At 45.5% G+C, this 22,601-nt stretch overlaps 1 protein-coding gene across 3 annotated transcripts in view; it reads left to right on the top strand.

Moving 5' to 3' along the window:
* PTCH1 (patched 1) overlaps nucleotides 1-22,601 on the top strand; it is a 213,867-nt gene that overhangs the window by 102,846 nt on the left and 88,420 nt on the right. For all 3 annotated transcript variants that reach the window (XM_073545959.1, XM_073545958.1, XM_073545960.1), the window contains exons 8-15: nucleotides 689-836; nucleotides 2,524-2,655; nucleotides 2,805-2,960; nucleotides 10,798-10,896; nucleotides 11,179-11,304; nucleotides 14,844-14,962; nucleotides 15,604-15,994; nucleotides 16,260-16,569. In XM_073545959.1, the coding sequence (XP_073402060.1) occupies nucleotides 689-836; nucleotides 2,524-2,655; nucleotides 2,805-2,960; nucleotides 10,798-10,896; nucleotides 11,179-11,304; nucleotides 14,844-14,962; nucleotides 15,604-15,994; nucleotides 16,260-16,569 (1,481 nt within the window). The remainder of the gene's footprint in view (nucleotides 1-688; nucleotides 837-2,523; nucleotides 2,656-2,804; nucleotides 2,961-10,797; nucleotides 10,897-11,178; nucleotides 11,305-14,843; nucleotides 14,963-15,603; nucleotides 15,995-16,259; nucleotides 16,570-22,601) is intronic.

Below are 22,601 nucleotides of genomic sequence, written 5' to 3' on the forward strand. Positions count from 1 at the left end.
ATGTGCACAAATATTATTATTATTATTATGCATTTATATAGCGCCATTTATTCCATGGCGCTTTACATGTGAAAAGGGGAAATATAGACAAGTATAATAAACATGTGTAAGACAAGGGACACATAAGTACATAAAGAGAGGGGATCCTGCCCGCGAAGGCTCACAGAATACTTTTGTCTTTATAGTGTGTGTATATCAGCTCCTGACTCTCTATGGAAAAACATGTTTTTTTTTTCTAGAACTTGTTGCACCACATTATAACTAAGTGCATGTGTAAGGCGGCTTTCATGTAAATGCAATTAACTGAATGCAGCGTGATTACATAGTAAAGAGGGGAAAGACTCGCACACGTCTGTTTAAACAATAATCACCATTTGTGTACTTCCTAGATTCCTGCAGAGTGTCAAGAGTTTAGTCTGGTAGAGCTCTCAAGTCAAGCCAAATTTTTAGTGATTGCAGACAGGGTTTCTACACATGGCATTGAAACGAGAAATGTTGTTTTCTAATATGTGATATTGACCTTTTGACTTTTACTTAACAAAGGGAAAACTTAATGACTCAAGGCTCCATGGTGTATAATTTTATATTTCTGTAAAATGCACGCACTTTAGAAAAAAGGAATGCAACAATGTCTGCAAAATTTACTGGACTTGCTAATAAAATATTTCCATGCATTTCTATGTTACAGTGCCAAAGCGTTACAGACCATGATTCAGTTAATGACTCCTAAGCAGATGTATGAGCACTTCAAGGGGTATATCGATGTTTCTAAGATCAATTGGAATGAAGAGAAAGCAGCGGCCATTCTGGAAGCCTGGCAGCGGGTTTATGTTCAGGTATGAATGAGTTGCCAACATATTGCAAAGTTAACATTTTATATTCAGAATAAACCTATTGGCATTTATGTACGAAAAATGGCACCTATATGCAAAAGTATAAGGCTAGTTTCACACTAGCGTTTATGAGCGCAGCGACGGCCTGCGCACGGCCGCTGTTAAGCCACGCCCCCTGCCGCGCCTCCGCCGGTAGCTCCTATCTTTATCACAGGGGGCGGAGGCCATGCGCAGTATGCGTTTGGCGGCGCATGCGCCTTTTTGACGGTGCGCCGACGCAACCAAACTGCAGCAGGTTGCGTTTGGCGCAGGTCGGCGCACCGTCAAAAGGACGCATGCGCCGCCAAACGCATACTGCGCACGGCCTGCGCCCCCTGTGATAAAGATAGGGGACGCAGGGCGCATGCAGCGTCATGCGCCGGTGGGCGGAGCTACCGGCTGAGGCGCGGCAGGGGGCGGGGCTTAGCGGCGGCCGTGCGCAGGCCGTCGCTGCGCTCATAAACGCTAGTGTGAAACTAGCCTTAGCCATTAACTTGTGATTGCAATGAGGTGGGATGTATAAAGTCAAGATCACTTATGGCATTCTGTTGGCACAACAGTGTATAGAAACATACAGATTTGTATTGTCAATGACTGGAAGTTTCTTTATTTTCTATTAACCTTTTTTCTATTTTTCTTTTTACTAAGCAGTATGTTAAGGTGTTGCTTCTTGAGTGATATTTCCCCCATGTATGTGCTTTTTTTACATGCAGTTTCCTATTGAAACACCACTGGAGACCTTACCCGGAACATTCGCCTGCATTCACACAGCCATAACGTGGCCTCATGAGGGAGCCATATATTTAGAGGCAAAAGCAGGATTGTATCCGTCATGTGTAATAAGGAAATCATTTCCCAAACCATTTCATTCTAAACCTGTTTTTGGCTCCTAATATACGGCTCCCTCATGGAGACATGTTATGGCTGTGCAAATAAACCCTAACACACCATTCAGTCTGTAGGTCAGATCCTTTTCAAACTGTAATGTAACTACAAATGAGCCCGTGTCCTACCAGTAGCTGGCACATGGTGAGAAATATCGGAAATATCTGACCCCAAGATACAGCCTGGAAAATACAGCTTTGTATGGAACATATACAGAGTGAAAATGGATAATATCTACTCATTATGTTAAAACAATTTGCAGTGGCAAAGAGTTTTCTTTTCCTAGAGTTGCAGCAACTTGCAAGGGTGATACTTCCTAATATTAGATGCAGGCTAGGGAGAATAGAACTGAAATAAAAAGCAAGTGTGACTTGGAAGGAAAGGTGTCTGGAACACATTAGTGAGCCAGAGAATCTGTTCACAGCTGCAGTCCCATTGGTGAGGTCATGTGACTTTTTTTGGCCTTTGTTTCCCAAGCATTGACCTTTGCCTGGTTGCATGTGACCCCTGTGAGTCAGCCAACCAATTAAAACTAAAGGCTTCTCTTCCAGGCAACGTCTGCAGAGTGATATATAGGAGATGAATGATAGCTGTGCACCAGTCTACCATCCCGCTTCCCTGGAAAGATACAATATTCATTTTATTGTCTTTCAATGAATGAAATCAAATTAAGACTGACTCGGGGGATCAGGCACCAGATGAATTTACTTACTTGTAAGTGCTTGCCTGGCTCTTCTTGTGATATCAATGTCTCCTTCGCTTTTAGGTTGTACATCAAAGTGTTGCACAAAATTCCACCCAGAAAGTCCTTCCCTTTACAACAACTACACTGGACGACATCCTCAAGTCATTTTCTGATGTCAGTGTCATCAGAGTTGCTAGTGGCTACCTGCTGATGGTGAGTCCAAACTGTTACCAAGCTCTAACCGTTGTAGGCATGGGGCCTTGACCCTAAATATGTTAACATGCAAGTTTAAATTACTTCCTTAGATTACCTGACGCATTTTAATGAGGATTGCTTTTTCTTTCCAAATGTTTCATTTGCAGCTTGCGTATGCTTGTTTAACCATGTTGAGGTGGGACTGTGCCAAGTCTCAGGGTGCCGTGGGGCTGGCTGGAGTTTTGCTCGTTGCGCTTTCAGTGGCAGCAGGATTAGGCCTGTGTTCATTGATTGGAATTTCCTTTAATGCCGCAACAACTCAGGTATTAACGTCCGTCCAGTACATAATAAAGTAGACCAAAAAGTAGGCACATGATTAAGTTTCATGTTGTCAGAGGTTTGAAAAGAAATGGTAAGCTCTTCTGTAAATACCCCATGAAATAACAGTCTTGGTGCATTTTTCCTAGAACTCTACATTAAGCAATTCCTCTTTTATTGCTCCTAAATATTTATAAATAAATTCAACAACTGATTGTTACCTTTCTCCTAGTCAAAGGGGCATGTCTCTACTGAGTCTGGCACTGATTGGCTAGTATCCATGTATATCCAACATATGAGAAGAGGGGAGAGGGAAAGTCAGCTCACCAACAAAACTGTAGTGGTGTTCACAATGTATACATCGCACAAAGCTGTCAAGGTCCAGGCATAGAAATCAGCAGGGAAAGAAAGGAAATTCTCCAGCGATGACACAAGTTGTGGAATTAAAACTTCACATTATTTATTCGGTCGTCCATGACAGCACCACCTGAGAGGGGGATCCGCCCTTCAGGAACAGGAAACCTACAGATACAAAAAGGCGGCACCTCTCCCGCGCATCAGTTGGTTTCCTGTTCCTAGAGGACGGGACTTCCTTCAAATCGTCCGTCATGGAGTCGTCGAGGGATTCCCAGGCCGGCTGACCGACCCAGGTAGCGGGGGATCTCCTACCTCGGTCAAGCTCGGGGTCCCTGGAAGCGCCACGGTGGGGCCGGGTAGGTCGCCACGGCAGTGGTTGGAGCAGGTGGAGCAGAGGGTCCGGTGGACAGCCGCCTCCAGAGTGCCAGCACCAGGAGGTATGTATGCCCCGGGCCCCACCTGGTGCGCTCCCCCGGAGTCTGGTCTCCGTTTCCGTCCGGGCCGGCGGTTGCGCCCGGTTGGCGGGCGTAGGGCGGTGCACGTGAGGGCTGCGGGCATGTCTGAGCCGGGGGCGCCATGCCAGCTCCTTTCCGCGCGGTCTCAGACGAGCGGCGGAAGTGACGCTGCGGAAGGGGCGGGGCCGGGAACGCCGAAACCGGAAGTCGGGTGCCGGCCGGCTTTCCGGTGTGCGCGGCTGTCCGGGGTGGCGCGCGGCGGGCGGGGAGGGGGGGCGGAGCATGGGCGGGGGGGTCGCGGGGGGATCCCGGGTGGGAGGTGCCGTGGCCAGAACCCTGCTGACCCGGACACCGGTAGGCCTTATAAGGCAGGAGGTGACTCTGCTGGGGTGCTTCTGAAGGCCCAGCAATGGATACCACAGAAGCCCCCATAGAGCAGCAGGACGAGGTGCAGGAGCGCCCACAGAAACAGGCCACGGTGAAGCCTCATGCAAGTGGCCAGCAGAAGAAACAGAGACGAACGAGCGGACAGAGCCGCAGTTCGTCCAGACTAAAGGACCTTCCTGCCTCCCTCCGTGATCCGGTACCTGCCTCATCTGCATGGGTAAGAGATCTCTGTGAATATACCCTGATGCAGTGTTCCCTTATGTTTTTTCGCAGGGGAGGAAAGCTACGGGAAAACAGAAGCACAGGGAATGTGCCCTCTGTAGTTGCCCCTTACCAGCTGGCCACCCTAAAAAGTTGTGACAGCCATGCCTGCGACAAACGGTAGGGGTTGAAAGGGGACGTTGGCCCAGGGGTAGATTGACAGGCCCTTACACTCTCCCCCGTCCATACAGGTAGCGGAAGAAACGCCGGACTTCACCACAAGCCCGAGGGAGATAATCAGGACAGAGATGAAGTTCCTTTCTAAAGGGGATTCTTCTAGGAGGAGAGAAATTAGTTTCTCGGGTTCGGAGTCCTCGGCCGCCCCTAGGAACGATGACTCCTCAGATTCCCCGACCTCCACTTCGTCTTCTTCGGAGGAAGACTCTAGCCGATTCCGCTTCCCCTTAGACCAAATGGATAGGCTAGTTAAAGCTATAAGGTCCACCATGGGGGTAGCAGACGCAAAGCCAGAACTTTCGGCACAGGACATGATGTTCGGGGGTCTAGATCCCAGAAAGCGCAGGGCCTTTCCATTAAATGACAAAGTCCAGAGCCTGATAGATAGGGAATGGAAAAGACCTGAAAAAATGGGCTCCTTGCCACCTGCCTTCAAGCGGAGGTACCCTTTTGATGACCCAGTGGTAAGCAGATGGGATAAGGCCCCTAAGCTGGACGCGGCAGTAGCCAAAGCCTCCAAAAAATCCTCCATACCTTTCGACGACATGGCCTCCTTAAAAGACCTGCTGGATAAAAAGGCGGATTCTTTTCTAAAGGGAACATGGCAGGTGTCAGCAGGCGCTCTAAGACCAGTGATAGCTGCCACATGTACGGCCAGATCCATGATGGTCTGGCTGGATCAACTGGATTCCCAGCTGAAGGACGGAGCTTCAAGAGCATCCATTCGAAAAACTCTACCGATCATCCAAAGTGCTGCTGCATTTTTGGCTGATGCTTCGGCAGACTCTGCGAGGATGGCGGCTAGGACCGCGGGTTTATCCAACGCAGCTCGAAGGGCTATCTGGTTGAAATGCTGGCCAGGAGATATCCAGGCCAGGTCACGACTCTGCTCCATTCCGTGTGAGGGGGAATATCTGTTTGGCCCCGTCCTGGATGAACTTTTAGAGAAAGCCGGGGATGATAAAAAGAAGTTCCCCAGTCTGCCGAACCCTTCTTATAGACGTCCCTTTACCAGGAAAGGATATTTCCGTAGAAGGCCGTCCAGAGATCAGGGCAGATGGGATGACAAAAGAAGGAAAGGTACAGGATTCATGTTCGAAGGAGGGGGGCGCCAGGAAGGTCCAGCACGTGACACTAATAAGCCGCCCCAATGACTAGTTGCTCCGGTAGAGGGGAGACTAGCTGCCTTCTACCCAGCCTGGTCCATGATTTCTAGTAGTAACTGGATAGTGGGGGTGATAGCTGCGGGTCTACGACTAGAATTCGCCCGGGTTCCCCAAGATCGATTTAAGGTCACCCCACTCAGGTCTTCCACATCAGAATAAGCTGCCCTGGAGGCCAAAGTGCATGATCTTTGCCGCAAGAAGGTCCTAACTATGGTTCCAGAGGGAGAAAGGGGGAAAGGTTTCTACTCCCCTCTGTTCCTGGTCCGCAAGCCAGACAGCTCCTTTAGGACTATAATAAATCTTAAGTCCCTCAACGAATTCCTGGTCATACGTCCGTTTAAGATGGAGACAATTAATTCAACAATAAAATTGCTGTTTCAAAATTGCTTTATGGTGGTGTTAGATTTAAAAGATGCCTACTACCATATACCCATTCATGCAACTCTTCAGCGTTTCCTCAGAGTGACGGTTCAGTTAGATGGGTCAGTTCAACATTTCCAATATGCGGCCCTCCCCTTTGGGGTGGCAGTCGCTCCCCGTGTGTTTACTAAAGTGGTAGCGGAAGTTATGGCCCATCTACGTGAATCAGACATTCTAGTAGTCCCCTACTTAGATGACTTCCTGATTGTAGGGAAAACGGCGAAACATTGTTTGGAACAGCTACCAAGGGCAATGTCTGCCCTAGAGCGGTTAGGATGGCTGCTTAACATCAAAAAATCTCGGTTACAGCAGATGAGAGTCCAACAATTCTTGGGCCTGATCCTGGATTCTGAGAAACAGGAATGCCGGCTGCCTCCGGAGAAGCTTGTTCGCCTACATTATCAGGTTCTGAACGCTTCCAATAACCCTACCATGTCCCTCAGGAAAGCCATGTCCCTTCTGGGTTCTCTTTCATCCTGTATCCCGGCGGTCCAGTGGGCCCAGTTTCATGCAAGAACACTACAGGGCGAGGTTTTAGTGCATCAAAGAATCCTTGGGGGTTACTTAGAGGGCCAGCTAACCTTGTCCCGAAACACAAGGGAGTCCCTAGAGTGGTGGCTAGACAAGGATAATTTATCCAGAGGGTTTCCCTGGGAATATCACATATCCCGCATAGTCACCACGGATGCTAGCCCTTCCGGTTGGGGGGCTCATATGGGTGAGATCCTGGTCCAGGGCCTAAGGGAGCATCATCAGATAGAAATGTCATCTAACCTGAAAGAGTTGACAGCAGTAGAGCAGGCAGCTAAGAAGCTACTTGTGTATCTACAGGGCCATCATGTGCGAGTGTTCTCCGACAATCAGGTCACCGTGGCTTATATCAACCACCAAGGCGGGACTCGTTCCAAACCCCTGATGAATGTGGCAGAACGGTTGTTCCGGCTAGCAGAGCAGCATTTTCTATTTTTAACAGCTCTACATATAAAAGGGAAAGAAAACATCACGGCAGACTTCTTAAGCCGCAATCTGCTAAAGCAAGGAGAATGGTCCCTAAAAAACTCCATCTTCGACCTGATTGTACAAAAGTGGGGACAACCCGAGGTAGATCTCTTCGCCACCATGGAAAACAGAAAATTAAGACAGTTCTGCTCCCTAAATCCCAGAGAGAACCCCCTGGCGGTAGATGCCTTTCTGATAAAGTGGGACTTCAGGCTAGCCTACGCCTTCCCTCCCCTATCGCTACTACCCCTGGTGATGAGGAAAATCAGGAGAGACAGAGCAAGGGTTATAGTTATCTCTCCATTTTGGCCCAGGAGGGCATGGTTCTCATGCCTCAGGACCATGTCGGTGTCCGATCCTTGGGTTCTTCCGGATATCCCGGATCTCCTATCCCAGGGCCCAGTCTTCCATCCTCAGGTGGCTGGCCTACATCTGACGGCGTGGAGTTTGAACGGACACTGCTAAAAGATAAAGGCTTCTCCCCAGACCTGATTAGTACCCTACTTAAAAGTAAAAAAACCATTACTACCAAAATTTATGTCAGAATTTGGAAGAAATTCCTTCAGAACTCTGGGATAATGGCTGGGGGTTCAGTGCCTATAAATCAAATCTTAGAGTTTCTACAGAAAGGCCTGGACATGGGGCTTTCCACTAGTACCCTTAAAGTACAAGTATCAGCATTGGGGGCCCTCTTTAGCTGCAACATCGCGGGTAATTACTGGGTCAGTAGATTCATTAAGGCAGCAGGTAGATCCAGGCCAATAGTGAAGGATAGGTTCATGCCGTGGGACTTGAACCTAGTCCTCACGGCTATGACAGAAGCTCCATTTGAACCCATCTCATCAGCTTCCATAAAAAACCTGTCCCTCAAAATAGCCTTCCTGGTAGCTCTAACCTCAGCTCGTAGAGTAAGCGACATCCAGGCATTATCTAGGCGTCCTCCTTATATACAGTTCAAGGACGATAGGGTAATACTCAGACCTGATCCAGCGTACTTACCTAAGGTAGTTTCTAGCTTTCACAGGACACAGGAAATAGTCCTTCTATCCTTCCTCCCTAATCCAACTAACGAAAAGGAGGAGAAACTACATACCCTAGATGTTAAGAGATGTCTCATAGAATATCTTGCAGTTACCGATCCCTGGAAGAAAGATAATGCCCTGTTTGTCTCCCATCAAGGCCCTAGGAAAGGGCTTAGAGTGTCAAAAAATACACTAGCCAGGTGGATTAGAGAAGCGATTTCAATAGCATACACCTCAAAAGGCAGACCGGCACCTGGGAAGCTGAGGGCGCATTCCACCAGAGCCATAGCGTCCTCATGGGCCGAGAGATCAGAAGTCTCCATTGACCAGATATGTAAGGCGGCTACTTGGTCCTCTCTGAGCACCTTTTATAGTCATTATAGGCTAGACTTGGGTGCTTCCACAGACATCTCTTTTGGTATAACGGTGCTGCAGGCTGTAGTCCCTCCCTAAAGTAGTTATTACTCTCTGTAATTCTCTCAGGTGGTGCTGTCATGGACGACCGAATAAAGTCTTAGTTACTCACCGGTTAACGGTATTTTTCGGAGTCCATGACAGCACCCGTATATTCCCTCCCTTTAGTTTAATTTGGGTGTGCACGTCTTCCTCTTGTATATACCCACTGGTGATAAATAATTAAGTAGTGATAGTATTGTACATAAATCATGCCATTAACCTTGGAGGTCCTCTTGTGCTCTGTAATCCAACTGATGCGTGGGAGAGGTGCCGCCCTTTTTGTATCTGTAGGTTTCCTGTTCCTGAAGGGCGGATCCCCTCTCTCTCAGGTGGTGCTGTCATGGACGACCGAATAAAGTCTTAGTTACTCACCGGTTAACGGTATTTTTCGGAGTCCATGACAGCACCCGTATATTCCCTCCCTTTAGTTTAATTTGGGTGTGCACGTCTTCCTCTTGTATATACCCACTGGTGATAAATAATTAAGTAGTGATAGTATTGTACATAAATCATGCCATTAACCTTGGAGGTCCTCTTGTGCTCTGTAATCCAACTGATGCGTGGGAGAGGTGCCGCCCTTTTTGTATCTGTAGGTTTCCTGTTCCTGAAGGGCGGATCCCCTCTCTCTCAGGTGGTACTGTCATGGACTCTGAAAAATACCGTTAACCGGTGAGTAGCTAAGACTTTCTGCACTAAAAAATGGCGGTGCCTGCATTATGAGAACAAACCTATGCGTTTTAGCTACAAAGCCTTAATCCTGTTTCATCCGTGTAGGGACACACCCCCAACTGGTAACATCCAGATTATATCATCTATTTATATAATTGCCTTGTAATGTTTTCATTCCCTGTTCTGTCCAGATGTCACATTATCCCAGAATTCCAAGCAGAGGAAGTTCACAGACCACCATATTGGGACACCCAAGTGATGGGTGTCTCAATGTGGAAACTGCTGCTGGTACCAACCTATTGCGCGGTAACACCAGCGGAACACCGTCGTACCATACACACTGTATACACCGTATGCACCACACACTCACACACACACACTCACATTCACACGCTCTCACACACTCACATGCTCACACTCACATTCACACGCTCTCACTCAGTCACACACACACATTCACACTCACTCATACACTCGCTTTCACACTCACACACACTCTCAGTCACACTCACATTCACACACTCACAACCACACTCACACTCATACAGTTAAGTCCATATATATTTGGACAGAGACATTTTTCTAATTTTGGTTCTAGACATTACCTCAATGAATTTTAAACAAAACAATTCAGATGCAGTTGAAGTTCAGATTTTCAGCTTTCATTTGAGGGTATCCACATTAAAATTGGATCAAGGGTTTTTCAGCTCCTTAACATGTGCCACCCTGTTTTTAAAGGGACCAAAGGTCTTTCTAGTGAAGGAATAAAGAGGAGTGGCTTACTGCTGAGTTCTTAGAAAATATGCGTTAGAATTGGTATATTATAGGGATATAGGTATTTATTTACTAAAATTAACATGTCAGGAGAGTTGACAGATATGCAAAACAATAGTTTTATATGTTGTAATTTTTGCCTGGATTTTAACTGGTAGTAACCATTATTTACATCATTACATATATGCATATAATTCAAATATACTTATTATGGAGCTCGCAGAAGCTTTCTTAATGATAAGATACTTGTATGGTTGTGGGGAGTACAGATTCCCAATTTGTACCCTGAAAATCCTTCAGAAGAATGTCTCCCACCAAGAGGAACAAGCAGCATAGGTTGCCCATGACTGCTGATAGGTAGGCAGTGAGGAATTTGTATTGCCTGCAGCTTCCCCGCTTTATGATCAGAATGCCTCTACTTCTCCAATAATAGATGTATATTAGGGAACTGCTATTTATGGAATTCCCTCATTTATTAGCTTAGGTTCACTGAAGGTGAGACTATACTTTAATGGCACTTTAGACTATGGAAGAGCCAAGTATTCCTGAATGCAAAAAATGTCTGTGTAGGAAAGACATCATTCTTCTATAGCAAGCTTCTGAGATGAACGGACATGTTACTTAGGGTGCATATACAGTATGACTGCCAAAGATTGTATTTGTGTGTCAAGTATTCACTGCCTGCATTGTTCCCCATAGGTTCTTCCTTTTCTTGCTCTCGGGGTTGGTGTAGACGATGTCTTTCTGTTGGCACATGCGTTTAGTGAAACTGGCCAAAATAATAGGATTCCATTTGAGGTAATTACAAAACTTGAAAATGAAAAAGTGTCTTTGTTAAAGAGGTATTTTTTCCAGGAGGCATATGCTGTGCCTAAAACAGAAAGTTTAACATTACGTTATTCAATGCCGATTTAGGGCCGACGTGCTCAATCCTTTCCAGGGAGTCAAAGCTACGAGTGGCATTTGCTAACAATGTGTCCTAACAATCATGCAAATATTAAACCGTTTTGCTACCTATTGTGGTGGCAAAAACATTTTGTTAATGTGTTGAATAAATATATTTTTAATTTTTACTTTTAGGACAGAACTGGGGAATGTTTAAAAAGAACCGGAGCAAGTGTTGCCCTAACCTCTATCAGCAATGTGACTGCCTTCTTCATGGCTGCCCTAATACCCATTCCTGCACTCAGGGCTTTTTCTCTTCAAGTAAGATTTTTTTCACAAAAAAAATTTCTGTGGCAACTCTTGTGTAAAGGTAAAGGGGATGTCCGGTCCAAGTCGATAAGTCTGCAGTCACTCTGTGTGACTGCAGACCTTGAATACCCCCCAGTGGGTGCACTGTGCGCTGCGAGGATTCATTGGTTTCTGAGTCGGGACCAAAGGGCATGTATCCGTTATGCAAACACCCGGGCAAAGCCTGTCCAATGGGTGCAGCCTCGCTCCATACACTTGTATAGAGTGAGGCCGCGCCCTGACTAGTGATGCGGACGTCTGGTGGGCGTGGTCGACTAGAGGACGCGGCTTCTCTCCATACAAGTATATGGAAGCAAGGCCACGCCCACTGATCAGGAGTAGGTATAACGCATACATACCCTCCCGATCCCCGCTCAGAGCTCATAAACCGGCAAATCCCCACAGTGCACTGTGCATGCACTGGGGGGATTTATGAGTCTGCGGTTTCAAAGAGTGACTGAAGACTTATAGTTTTGGACCAGACAACCACTTTCATTTGATCACATACACCATGTTCTTGTTTCCATTGTTCTGTTCCTTCATTTAAAGGGAACCTGTCAGCAGGATTGTGCACAGTAACCTACACACAGTGTCAGGTCGGCGCCGTTATACTGATTAAAATGATACCTTGGTTGATAAAATCCATCTTGTGGTTATTGTTTAATCTTTATTTTCAGTTTTGAGTTAATGATATGCTCGTGCATACTGAAGAAAAAAAAACCCTTCTGCACGCAGGTGCCACCCGTGACACCTGCGCTGCAGCATAATTGCATGTTTAGTGTCCTAGTAATCACTGGTCTTCATGTTATTGATCAAGTACATTGATAAATTGTGCTCACTGTATGTTATGGACTGACCTGGGTTAGAGTAGTGGTATGGCAACCACTTGGGGCAGCAACGGCAGATAGTGTAGTCAGTGATAGCCATGGGGTCAGTACACAGGAGCAGCAATGCAGTTTAAAGGAGCAGTACGTAGCGTTGTCAGGGGTAGCCAAGGAGTCATCATTTAGTGTCTGTATAACAGTAACAACACCCGTACTGAACCAAACTAAAACTTTACATACCAGCACCCAATATCAGTAATATTCCGAGACACAAAAGATGTGCTCATGATGCAAAATCAGAATTTGTAGCTTTAGCCGCTAAAATAGGTTTCAATGGATATGTGCAATATTTTGTATATAGGTGCGATATATGTGTTGCATTGCCTTCTGATAAGCCCACATGTGTGCTTGCAGAGATGAAATAAAAGCCATGTGATATTTTATGCATGCTTCTGTCTGATTCAGCAATGCGTGGCATTTACATTCATTCCTAGAGAAAAAAAACTGCAGTTTCTTCCATTAGCCTCTCTTTTAGTCCTGCCTGTCACCTTTCCTAACCTCTTCTTCAATAGATAATAGGTAATGCTGGAGTCATATACTGGACAAAAAGAGGCTTTACACAATAGCTGGATAAAGAAGGGAGTTACTAAGGAGCAGCTGTAACGTGGAGCTTGAGCTGACAGGCGTCCTCATCTGCTCATCACTTCAAGCTATGCAGTACACCCACTCTCCCTGTGTGGTCTGCCAGGAATGGCAAAGAAAACATACATACCTTGGGCAGGGCCCCATCTGAGAAGGCATACTAGCTTTTCCCTGGGTAGTTCTAGCACAGACCTCCCATTCTTCTCTGGCATCAGTTACAGGCAGAAAGCTCCAGATTTTTAAACACTGGAACAGTGAAACCGTACAAGGGCTTTAAATGTGACCACATAGGAAAGGCTTGTGTAGTCTAGCAGATCACTACTGATCACTAGCTGCCGTCGACATATGGTTTACTCATTCTGTGTCTTAGTAACCATAGACGAACTAGAGATACAGATGAAAATAAACTCTGCTACTTTAGCTGATACTGTAGGTGTATCTGCAATGCAAAGGGTCATAAGCATAATTCATTATGTACTGGATGCATAATCACTGCTTATAAGCCAAAGTAATTACACTGTCAATTTGACAAGTTGTTATACTAATCTTTATTATTAGTTATTATTAGCATTCTTCATTGGTATAAGTTCAGTATGTGACTGGTATTTACGGTATGCGCAAGTGCTTCTCACTGAATTAACTTTCTGATGATATTCTATTTCAGTTCTTCAGTGCAAAAAGTGGAGCTCATATATTTTATAGAGCCATTACAAGCAGAGTGATCTATTTCAAGTGTTTATTTCTGTTAATGTTGATGACTATGGCTTACAGCCAATGAAAACCCAAGTCATTATCTCAGTAACTTATAATGATTAACAAAAACACCTGCAAAGGCTTCCTAAGCATTTAAAAAGGTCCCTTAGTCTGTTTCAGTAGGCTCCACAATCCTGGGGAAGACTGATGACTTGACAGATATCCAGAAGTCAGCCATTGACACACTCTAGAAGGAAAGTAAATTTTGCGTTTCATTTGGAAATTAAGGTCCCAGAGTCTGGAGGAAGAGTGAAGAGGCACACAATCCAAGCTGCTTGAGGTGTCTTGTGAAGTTTCCACAATCAGTGATGGTGTGGGGAGCCATGTCATCTGCTGTGTAGGTCTACTGTGTTTTATCAAGACCAACGTCGGCGCAGGCATCGACCAGGAAATTTTTGAGCCCTTCATGCTTCCCTCTGCCCACAAGCTTTTTGGAGATGGAAATTTCATTCTCCAGCAGGACTTGGCACCTGTCCACACTGCCAAAAGTATTAATACCTGGTTTAAAAACAACAGTATCACTGGGCTTCATTGGCCAGCAAACTCACCTGACCTTAACCCCATAGAGAATCTATGGGGAGTTATCAAGAGGAAGATGAGAGACACCAGACCCAACAATGCAGATGAACTGAAGGCTGCTATCAAAGCAACCTGGGCTTCCATAACACCTCAGAAGTGCCACAGACTGATCGCCTCCATGCTACGCAGCATTGATGCGGTAATTGATGCAAAAGGAGCGCCGACCAAGTATTGAGTGCATTTAATGAACATACATTTCAGTAGGCCAACATTTCAGATTTTAAAATCATTTTCAAGTTGGTGTTATAAAGTATTCTAATTTACTGAGATAATGACTTTTGGGTTTCCATTGGCTGTAAGCCATAATCATCAACATTAACAGAAATAAAAACTTGAAATAGATCACTCTTTTTATAATGATTCCATATATGAGTTTCACTTTTCATATTGAAGAACTGAAATACCGTTAATTAACTTTTTGATGATATATGTGTATATATGTATATTTGTATATATATATATAAATAATTAAGAAAAAAAGATGCAGCACTCACCAGTTCGAATGAATGTGAAAATGTTCTTTATTCCATACCTTGGGATTAGGACTAAAACATGATGTGCAGGTTTCAGAGACATGCAGGGAGAGGCAGAGTGTTTCTTGAATAGATATAGTAGGTACTATTTGACTTTTTTTTGTATTTTCCTTTGTGTACTGTACATATACCGTACATTATTTGCGATTTATTTATTTATTTATTTATTTTTATACCTCAGGCTGCTGTCGTGGTGGTGTTCAACTTCGCCATGGTTCTTCTGATATTTCCTGCCATTTTAAGCATGGACCTGTATCGCAGAAGAGATCGCAGGCTTGATATATTTTGCTGCTTCAGCAGGTAAACGTTATTTAAGTATATTTCGGAAAACTTTTACACTAGGATAATATGTTTGGTGTTTTTAGGAATCATTATAAATTCATCTGTAAAAAAAAAATTAAATAGAAAAGTGATATACCTTAATTTTGCATGTGGGTTCTACCATACACAATTTCTTTTTACAAGTCAGTTGTAACGTGTGTCACTTGCACCTGCGCTTATTTTCTCATGGTACCTTTCTAAAGATCTGAAAATGGCGTTGCTGTTTAAAATGTATAATTTATTCCCTTTCACTTTCTATTAAGCCACTAAATTTGATACTAAGAATTTAGGTGATTAGTTGAGGGCTATGGGTACACTATCAAAAACTACTTGTCCTTGCAGCAAGGGAATTATAGAAGTGCTTCTGCCCATGCGTATAAACGGTGACATTATAATGCCTAGAAGCCAGAGCTCCTCTTTGTTAAGGTCTCTTCATTCTAGCCGATGAAAGGAAGTACTAAACAAGTGACCCCTTTGTATGATAGTCATATGCCCTGATAGGTAATTCGGACAAGGACTGTCTTGATGAGACAACCCCTTCAAGGACTACAAAATTAGAAGTGATTTTTTTAATGGGAAGCCTCAGATGTATTTAACTGCCATTCTCTTTTTCCTTACAGCCCATGTGTTAGTAGAGTGATTCAAATTGAGCCCCAGGTATACTTGGGTAACAATGAGAATACAAGCTACAGTCCACCACCGCCATACAGTAGCCACAGCTTTGCTCGGGAAACACAAATCACTATGCAATCAACCGTCCAATTGCGGACAGAGTATGACCCCCGAACCCAGTCGTATTACACCACAGCGGAGCCTCTATCTGAAATCTCTGTGCAACCATCAGTGTCGACATCCCATGATGCTAGCAGTCTGGCCCCAGAGAACACAAACTCCACACGGGACCTTCTTGAGCCTGGTTTTAACTGTGTTGAACCTTCCTGTAGCAAGTGGACATTGGCATCATTTGCTGAGAAGCACTATGCCCCTTTTCTCTTGAAGCCAACAACAAAGGTAAATCACTGCTGCCACCTTCCCAAAATACAAATTAAATAGTTTGTAGCAATATATACAGTATGCTGAGAATAAAACTTCAGCTTGTGCAATGAAAAACATTGTATGCAATAAAATAATACAGATGTACTATGTTTTTTAACCTATTGAATATATGAATGTAGACATGTCTACTGTATGTCATAAACTCTAGCATAGGCTTTATCTGTGTCACATTGCTTACGTTTTCTATAATTTTATGTTTTGCATTTTTTTTTATACACAGATTGTGGTGATATTGGTTTTCTTGGCCCTGCTTGGCATTAGTCTATATGGCACCACACGTGTCCGAGATGGATTGGATCTCACTGATATTGTGCCTCGGGAAACCCAGGAGTATGACTTCATTGCTACCCAATTTAAGTACTTCTCTTTCTACAACATGTATGTGGTGACACAGAAGGCAGACTATCCCCGCGCACAGCGATTGCTCTATGACCTGCACAAGAGTTTTTCCAGTGTTAAGTACATTTTGCTAGAGGGTGAAAAACAGCTTCCAAAAATGTGGCTCCATTACTTCAGGGACTGGCTGCAAGGTAAGGTCAAGATAATATGTGTTCGATCACTAGATGTATCTAAATGTCTGTAAATAATTGACAGCTCAACTAGCTATGATATTCAGATGACACTGTGCACATGAATTGTGTGAGTGGCTGCCATCTAGTGTCTATGGATATTTTACCTAAGTATACCTAATAGAGATGATATAAATGATTCACAGGACCCTGTTCCAGCGGCCATTCCTGTATTCCATGGTCAATGGAGCCTTGCGAACTGTCTCCTACCTGCAGACATCACCAGCTTTTCTATTATTTAGTCAACATGGTGCTGCACACTCACGATATTGTGCCGGCTCAGCTAATCAAAAGAGGAGTCGGGAATGCCAGTAGGTAGGAGGCGGTTCGCAAGGCTTCCATCCTTCGTCCATGGAATACTGACCTGGCCGCTGGACCAAAATCCTGCAAATTTATTAATACATGTGATTTCCATACCATGAATTCTTCAGTTTATTAATAACTTGGCAACAGTATAATAAGTGATTTTCAATGAATAAATTAATTTAGATTTAAATGGGACAGCTTAGAATTTTTTTCTGCTCAGGCTAAAACTCCCCCTGAAATAATTAACACTATAGATTTCCAGATTCTGTCATTGATCTTCTTCCAACCGTCCATACATGCAATGCTCAAATTTGAAAAAGTACAAAAATCTCAGAGAAGCACTAATTTAAATCTCTGAAGGAAATTGTATGGCCGGTAGTGATGAGCGAGTGTGCTTGTTACTCAAGTTTTCCGAGCATGCTCGGGTGTTCTCTGAGTATTTTGGGCGTGCTCGGAGATTATGTTTGAGTATTTTGGGCGTGCTCGGAGATTATGTTTGAGTCCCCACAGCTGCATGATTTACGGCTGCTAGACATCTTGAATACATGTGGGGATTCCATAACAAACAGGAAATCCCTGCCATATATTCAGGCTGTATAGCAGCCGCAAATCATGCAGCTGCGGGGACTCAAACTTAATCTCCGCGCACGCCCAAAATACTCAGACACCAGAGCATGCTTGGAAAACTCGAGTAACGAGCACACTTGCTCATCACTAATGGACGGCTACAGGAATACAGTGCTACATGTCATTTATGTCTTCTTGATATATTAGAATGATCGGTCTGCGTGAAGCAGAAATTTGGGGTTTGCTATGATTGATAATACAGTTATCTAACATCCACAATGACTCTTGAAATCATCGGTTCAGTGCTTTTAGATTGGACTAGTTTTTTCTGTCTCTAGGCTGTGAACAGGAATGATAGAACAGAGAAGATAATTTTTTTGTCTCTAATCTTTCATTAGTTTAATTTCGGCTAAAATGCTTAGAGTGATAAAAGGAAATGGAACCATCTGGTATGTGCACTTACTGTGGATTGATGCGTGCTCTGATCTATTTCTGAGTCTTTGTCGGATATTTATTGGAAGAACTTTGTGTGTCAGTTGTGGTTTTGTGGCTTGTAGACTTGGGTGGTATTGCATTTCTGGTCACATTCTCCGGTGGGTAGGCCTAGCTGTGTGTAATCTCTTTGAGACATGCCTCATTGTTCCGAGGGTTTCACAAGTTTTTACTAGTCTTATTGTTTTAGGCCTTTCACTACAATGGAGAGTTTTGCAAAGCAAAGATCGGTTAAAGAAAACACCACATAGCTAAAGGAGGACAGATTAGACTAAATTTTGTTTAAGCAACTGTAGCAGTGTAATTGCATTCCTTAAAAATGATAACATCTCTTTTCCAACCGATTTTTCTTTTTTTTTTGTCCTTTGATTGTAATTTTATATTTGTTTTTAATCTGATATCTTTTCATCTCACGAGTTCCCCTGCTTTCCATCTGGGAAACAGTACTGTGATTTTTTCTGCAGCTGTTAAATAATGTGGAGGTTATTAGAAAGTGGTTAGGTAGCTTGGTTCTGAGTAAATCACTACACAAGAATACTTTATTGTTCTGTGTACAATACTTATTAATTGTATATTGTATTTGCTTTATACCTTTTTTTTAAATGTTTATACTATCAGTACTATATTACTCCCCTGCACATTGTACATTTATTCATTTTCACTCATTCACCATGCTTTATGCTTTTCAGACATGGATAGGAACATGTTTGCTTGCATTTCACATGTAAATGAATGAATGGACCTAGTTGTGTGGGATTAGTTGTACTGAATGATATTTCCTGTGAAAACAACAAAAGGAATTAACTAGCTTTCAGCAAGAATGCAGGTTTAAGCACCTCTTCATGAGAAGGACAACATGTGTTTGGGATTAATGGCCTGTAATGAAGGGTTGGATTTCACATTTCTAGTGCAATTGTAGGGGTTCTTCTATCTCGTCATCCCATTCTTCTTTCTCTCTCGGCTGTGAATTGTCGTGTATGTTTGTGCAGTGGTCAGCATGTACTGAGCTATGGCTTCCTGTATGAAATGTGCTTCAGATTACCTGCCCACCACCACTTGTACTCTGAGAGGCTCAGTGTCTCCCTGTGCTCCCTCTCCTCTAACAGAATGGCAGAGAGGAAAGGAGCAGTTGAGAGTGAATAGATGTTGGCTGTGATCTTTACACATGCTGGCAGCAGATCCCACATCTTATATTAGCTGCACAAGTTGAACAGATGGAACAAATTGACAAAATCGTGTTCACTCACACTGTGCCTGAGAAGCAGCTGAGATGCTATATGAAGCCCAAAAACTGAAGTATTTTTATTAGTTCTTGAGTTCTCTCGTCACAGAACTTTCTATTTTAACCTGCCGAACAGTAGCTCAGTATGATTCATGATGAATATTGTATGCATCCTCTTTCTCCATCGCTTCATTGGGGGACACAGGAACCATGGGTGTATGCTGCTGCCACTAGGAGGCTGACACTATGCACATAAAAAAAGTTAGCTGCTCCTTCGCAGTATACACCCCACCGGCTGGCGTTCAATTACTCAGTTTAGCTTAGTCTCAGTAGGAGGTGGACACGAGTCTTTCATTAGACCCTTATCTACCTCACTGTGCGTCGTTCCTTTTCAGGTTTTCCAGAGGGATACAGAGTGAATAGTCACTGCTGTACTCCCACAAAGAGACTATAAATACGGCGTGTACTGCCACCCCGTATCCTCATACGTCTACATGGCAGGATCAAGAGCCTAACACGGATGCGTGTCCAGGCGACCCGGTCTAATCTTAGCCCGTCTCCTCCCCACTCGCCCACCAGAGCCTGTCTGTCAAGGGAGACACGGACGTCCGAGTGATCTATTCATATGGACGTCTGGATTCTTCCGGGATAGGGGTACCCCATTGCTTTTTCAGGTACCCCTTTAGGACAAGACTACGGAGGGTAAGTATTTCCCTCCCTGACTCCTCTGACAGGGTCCTTAGTAGTTCCCCCTAGGCGGTGGAGTTGTCCCTGTAGGCCCCAAAGGAGCGCAGGAAACAGGCATAGGGGCTTCTGTGCGGCGCCTGCTTTTTCGGAGTCGGGTTATGGCTTACCGCCGCGGTTTTGCGTCTCATGTCAGGCCTCCGCGCCGACCCGCTCTCCTCCGGCAGCCGCCGGCTCTAATCCAGGCTTCTATTAGTGCCTTGTCCTGATGTGCGGCCACGCCCCTTTTTTCGGACGGGTTTTTCCCGCCCGTCCTGCGCCGCCCACCGCTCCATTCAGATGACGGGAGTCTGCGCTTGGCCCCGCCCACGCCTAATCCTCCTATGGCTCTGTGGCACCGCCATCTTGGTACCCCTGGAAGGGCGGTTTGCTCCGCCCCCTCTTCCCACACCCACAGTGAGCTAATGACCGCCCACTGCTCAAGGAAGGAGCGTTTTTCCTCAGGCCGCCGCCATTTTACCTCAGCCTGTGAGCCAGTCGCCGTTTTGCCCTGCCTGCAGGACTCGCAGACCCAGCAAGCTGCCGTGAGTAGCTCTGCTCTGCAGACTGACACCCTCCTCGGCTCTGTGTCCCCTAACCGTCTGGCAGTGTTAGTGGTTAGCTCACCATGTCTAATTCTAAACCTCTTCGCTCTCGCCCTCCTGCCACCTCCTCTTCCTCTGCGGTGGTCAGTCACTTTGCTTGTTCTTCTTGTAATCGCAAATTTCCATCAGGTCAGTCCTCTCCCCTCTGTCAGGACTGCAGCAACCCCATTGAACCCACCGCCCAGGAGCCCCCGGTTGTCCCAAGTGAGAGTGAGGCTCCTATCCCTGGGTGGGATTCATCTCTGTCACAATCTGTGGCGGACCTCACCAGGGTGTCTCAGTCCCTGGTGTCGGTACTCAATAAGTTGCCCCTGCAGGCTCCCGCAGGACTTAGCAGGTCACAAGATGCTCCGTCTGAGCCTGCCAATAATAGTCGCAAAAGATCCAGACAGGAGCATCGGTCCGGTTCCTCTTCCCGTTCCGTCTCGCCCCATAGTCCGATCCAGCGGCCCTCTTCCCGATCATCCTCTCCTGAGCCAGGCAAGGCTTTTTCGGATGCTTCCTCTGAGGATGCTTTGGAGCTGGACTCAGACCAAATCGCTGACATGAGAGATCTGGTCCAGAGTCTCATTGGAGCGATCAACCAGACTTTCAATATCAAGGATTCGTCCACGGAACCCGCAGGTCTTTGCTCCTCATTCAGAATTCCAGAAACTCCTTACCAGGGAAAGAGAAAATCCAACCAGGCGTTTTCAAAGAGGAAAACGCCATGGCGTGTTATATCCTTTCCCTCCGGACCTCACCGCAGACTGGTCAACTTCTCCTTCCATGGATCCGCCGGTTTCCAGGCTATCTCACAACACGGTCCTTCCGATTTCTGGTGGAGCATCCTTGGGAAATCCTAATGACAGGATCATAGAATCCCTTGCGAAATCGGCTTTCGAAGCGGCGGCAGCTTCTCTAAGCCCCTCTTTTGCTTCTACTTGGGTTTCAAGGGCCATTGCCAAATGGGCTAAGGATCTCTGTCAGGACATACTGGCCGGAGCTCAGCCAGAGCAGCTGGCGGATCTCGCCAACCAGATTTCTCACGCAGGCGAATATTTGGTCTCGGCCTTCCTAGATGCCGGGTCTTGCGCAGCCCAGGCATCTAGCAACGTGGTGGCAATTCGGCGCACGGTTTGGCTCAAGGCATGGCAGGCGGACTTGTCATCCAAAAAGTCTCTCACCAGCCTACCTTTTCAAGGATGGCGTCTCTTCGGCGACAGGCTGGACCAGATTATTAAGGACGCCACTGGGGGCACAAGCTCCCTTCTTCCCCAGTCCAAACCTCGTCGGCCTCCTCCGAAACGTAAGTTTCGGGCCTTTCGGCCTTTTCGTCGCTTCACAACATCAGACGCGCCTTCCCAACAGCAGAGACAACAAGTGTGCCAAGATAGGAAGAGAGTTTCCTTTAGGCCCACTCCTTCCTGGCGCTCGCATTCCTCCCAAGGTAGATCCACCAGATCCAGACCTGTAAGATCGTCCTCTGCATGACTATCATCAGAATCCCTCAGGCTGGGCGGCCGCCTTCTTGCCTTCAGGGATGTTTGGCTCACCTCGGTGGAAGACGCCTGGGTCAGGGAAGTTATATCCTCAGGATACAAGATAGAATTTGTTTCTTCGAATCCCGTCCCCCGAAGGACCCCGCCTTGGTTCCAGGTTTCTTTACAGCCATCGCCTCTCTCCTCAGTTTGGGGGTGATTGTTCCCATACCAGAAGGAGAACGCTTCACAGGTTTCTGCTCCAACCTGTTTGTAGTGCCGAAAAAAGGTGGTACGGTTCAGCCCATTCTGGATCTAAAATTACTGAACAAAAGTGTCTGTCTGCGACATTTCAGGATAGAGTCCCTTCGTTCAGAAATTGCCTCCATGGAGGCACAGGAATTTCTGTGCTTCATAGACATTCAGGACGCCTATCTACATGTCCCCATTTTCCCGGGACATCAGAGATTCCTGCGCTTCACAATTCAGCAGGAGCATTTCCAGTTTGTCGCCCTACCTTTCGGTCTCGCCACCACTCGCAGGGTTTTTACATAAATCATGGCAGCGTTGATGGCCATCTTGAGGATCAGGGGGCTCGTACTCTTTCCGTACCTCGAC

This window comes from Dendrobates tinctorius, unplaced genomic scaffold (assembly GCF_039654945.1).
Source record: "Dendrobates tinctorius isolate UK_male_01 unplaced genomic scaffold, ASM3965494v1 ptg000144l, whole genome shotgun sequence".
Lineage (NCBI taxonomy): Eukaryota > Metazoa > Chordata > Amphibia > Anura > Dendrobatidae > Dendrobates > Dendrobates tinctorius.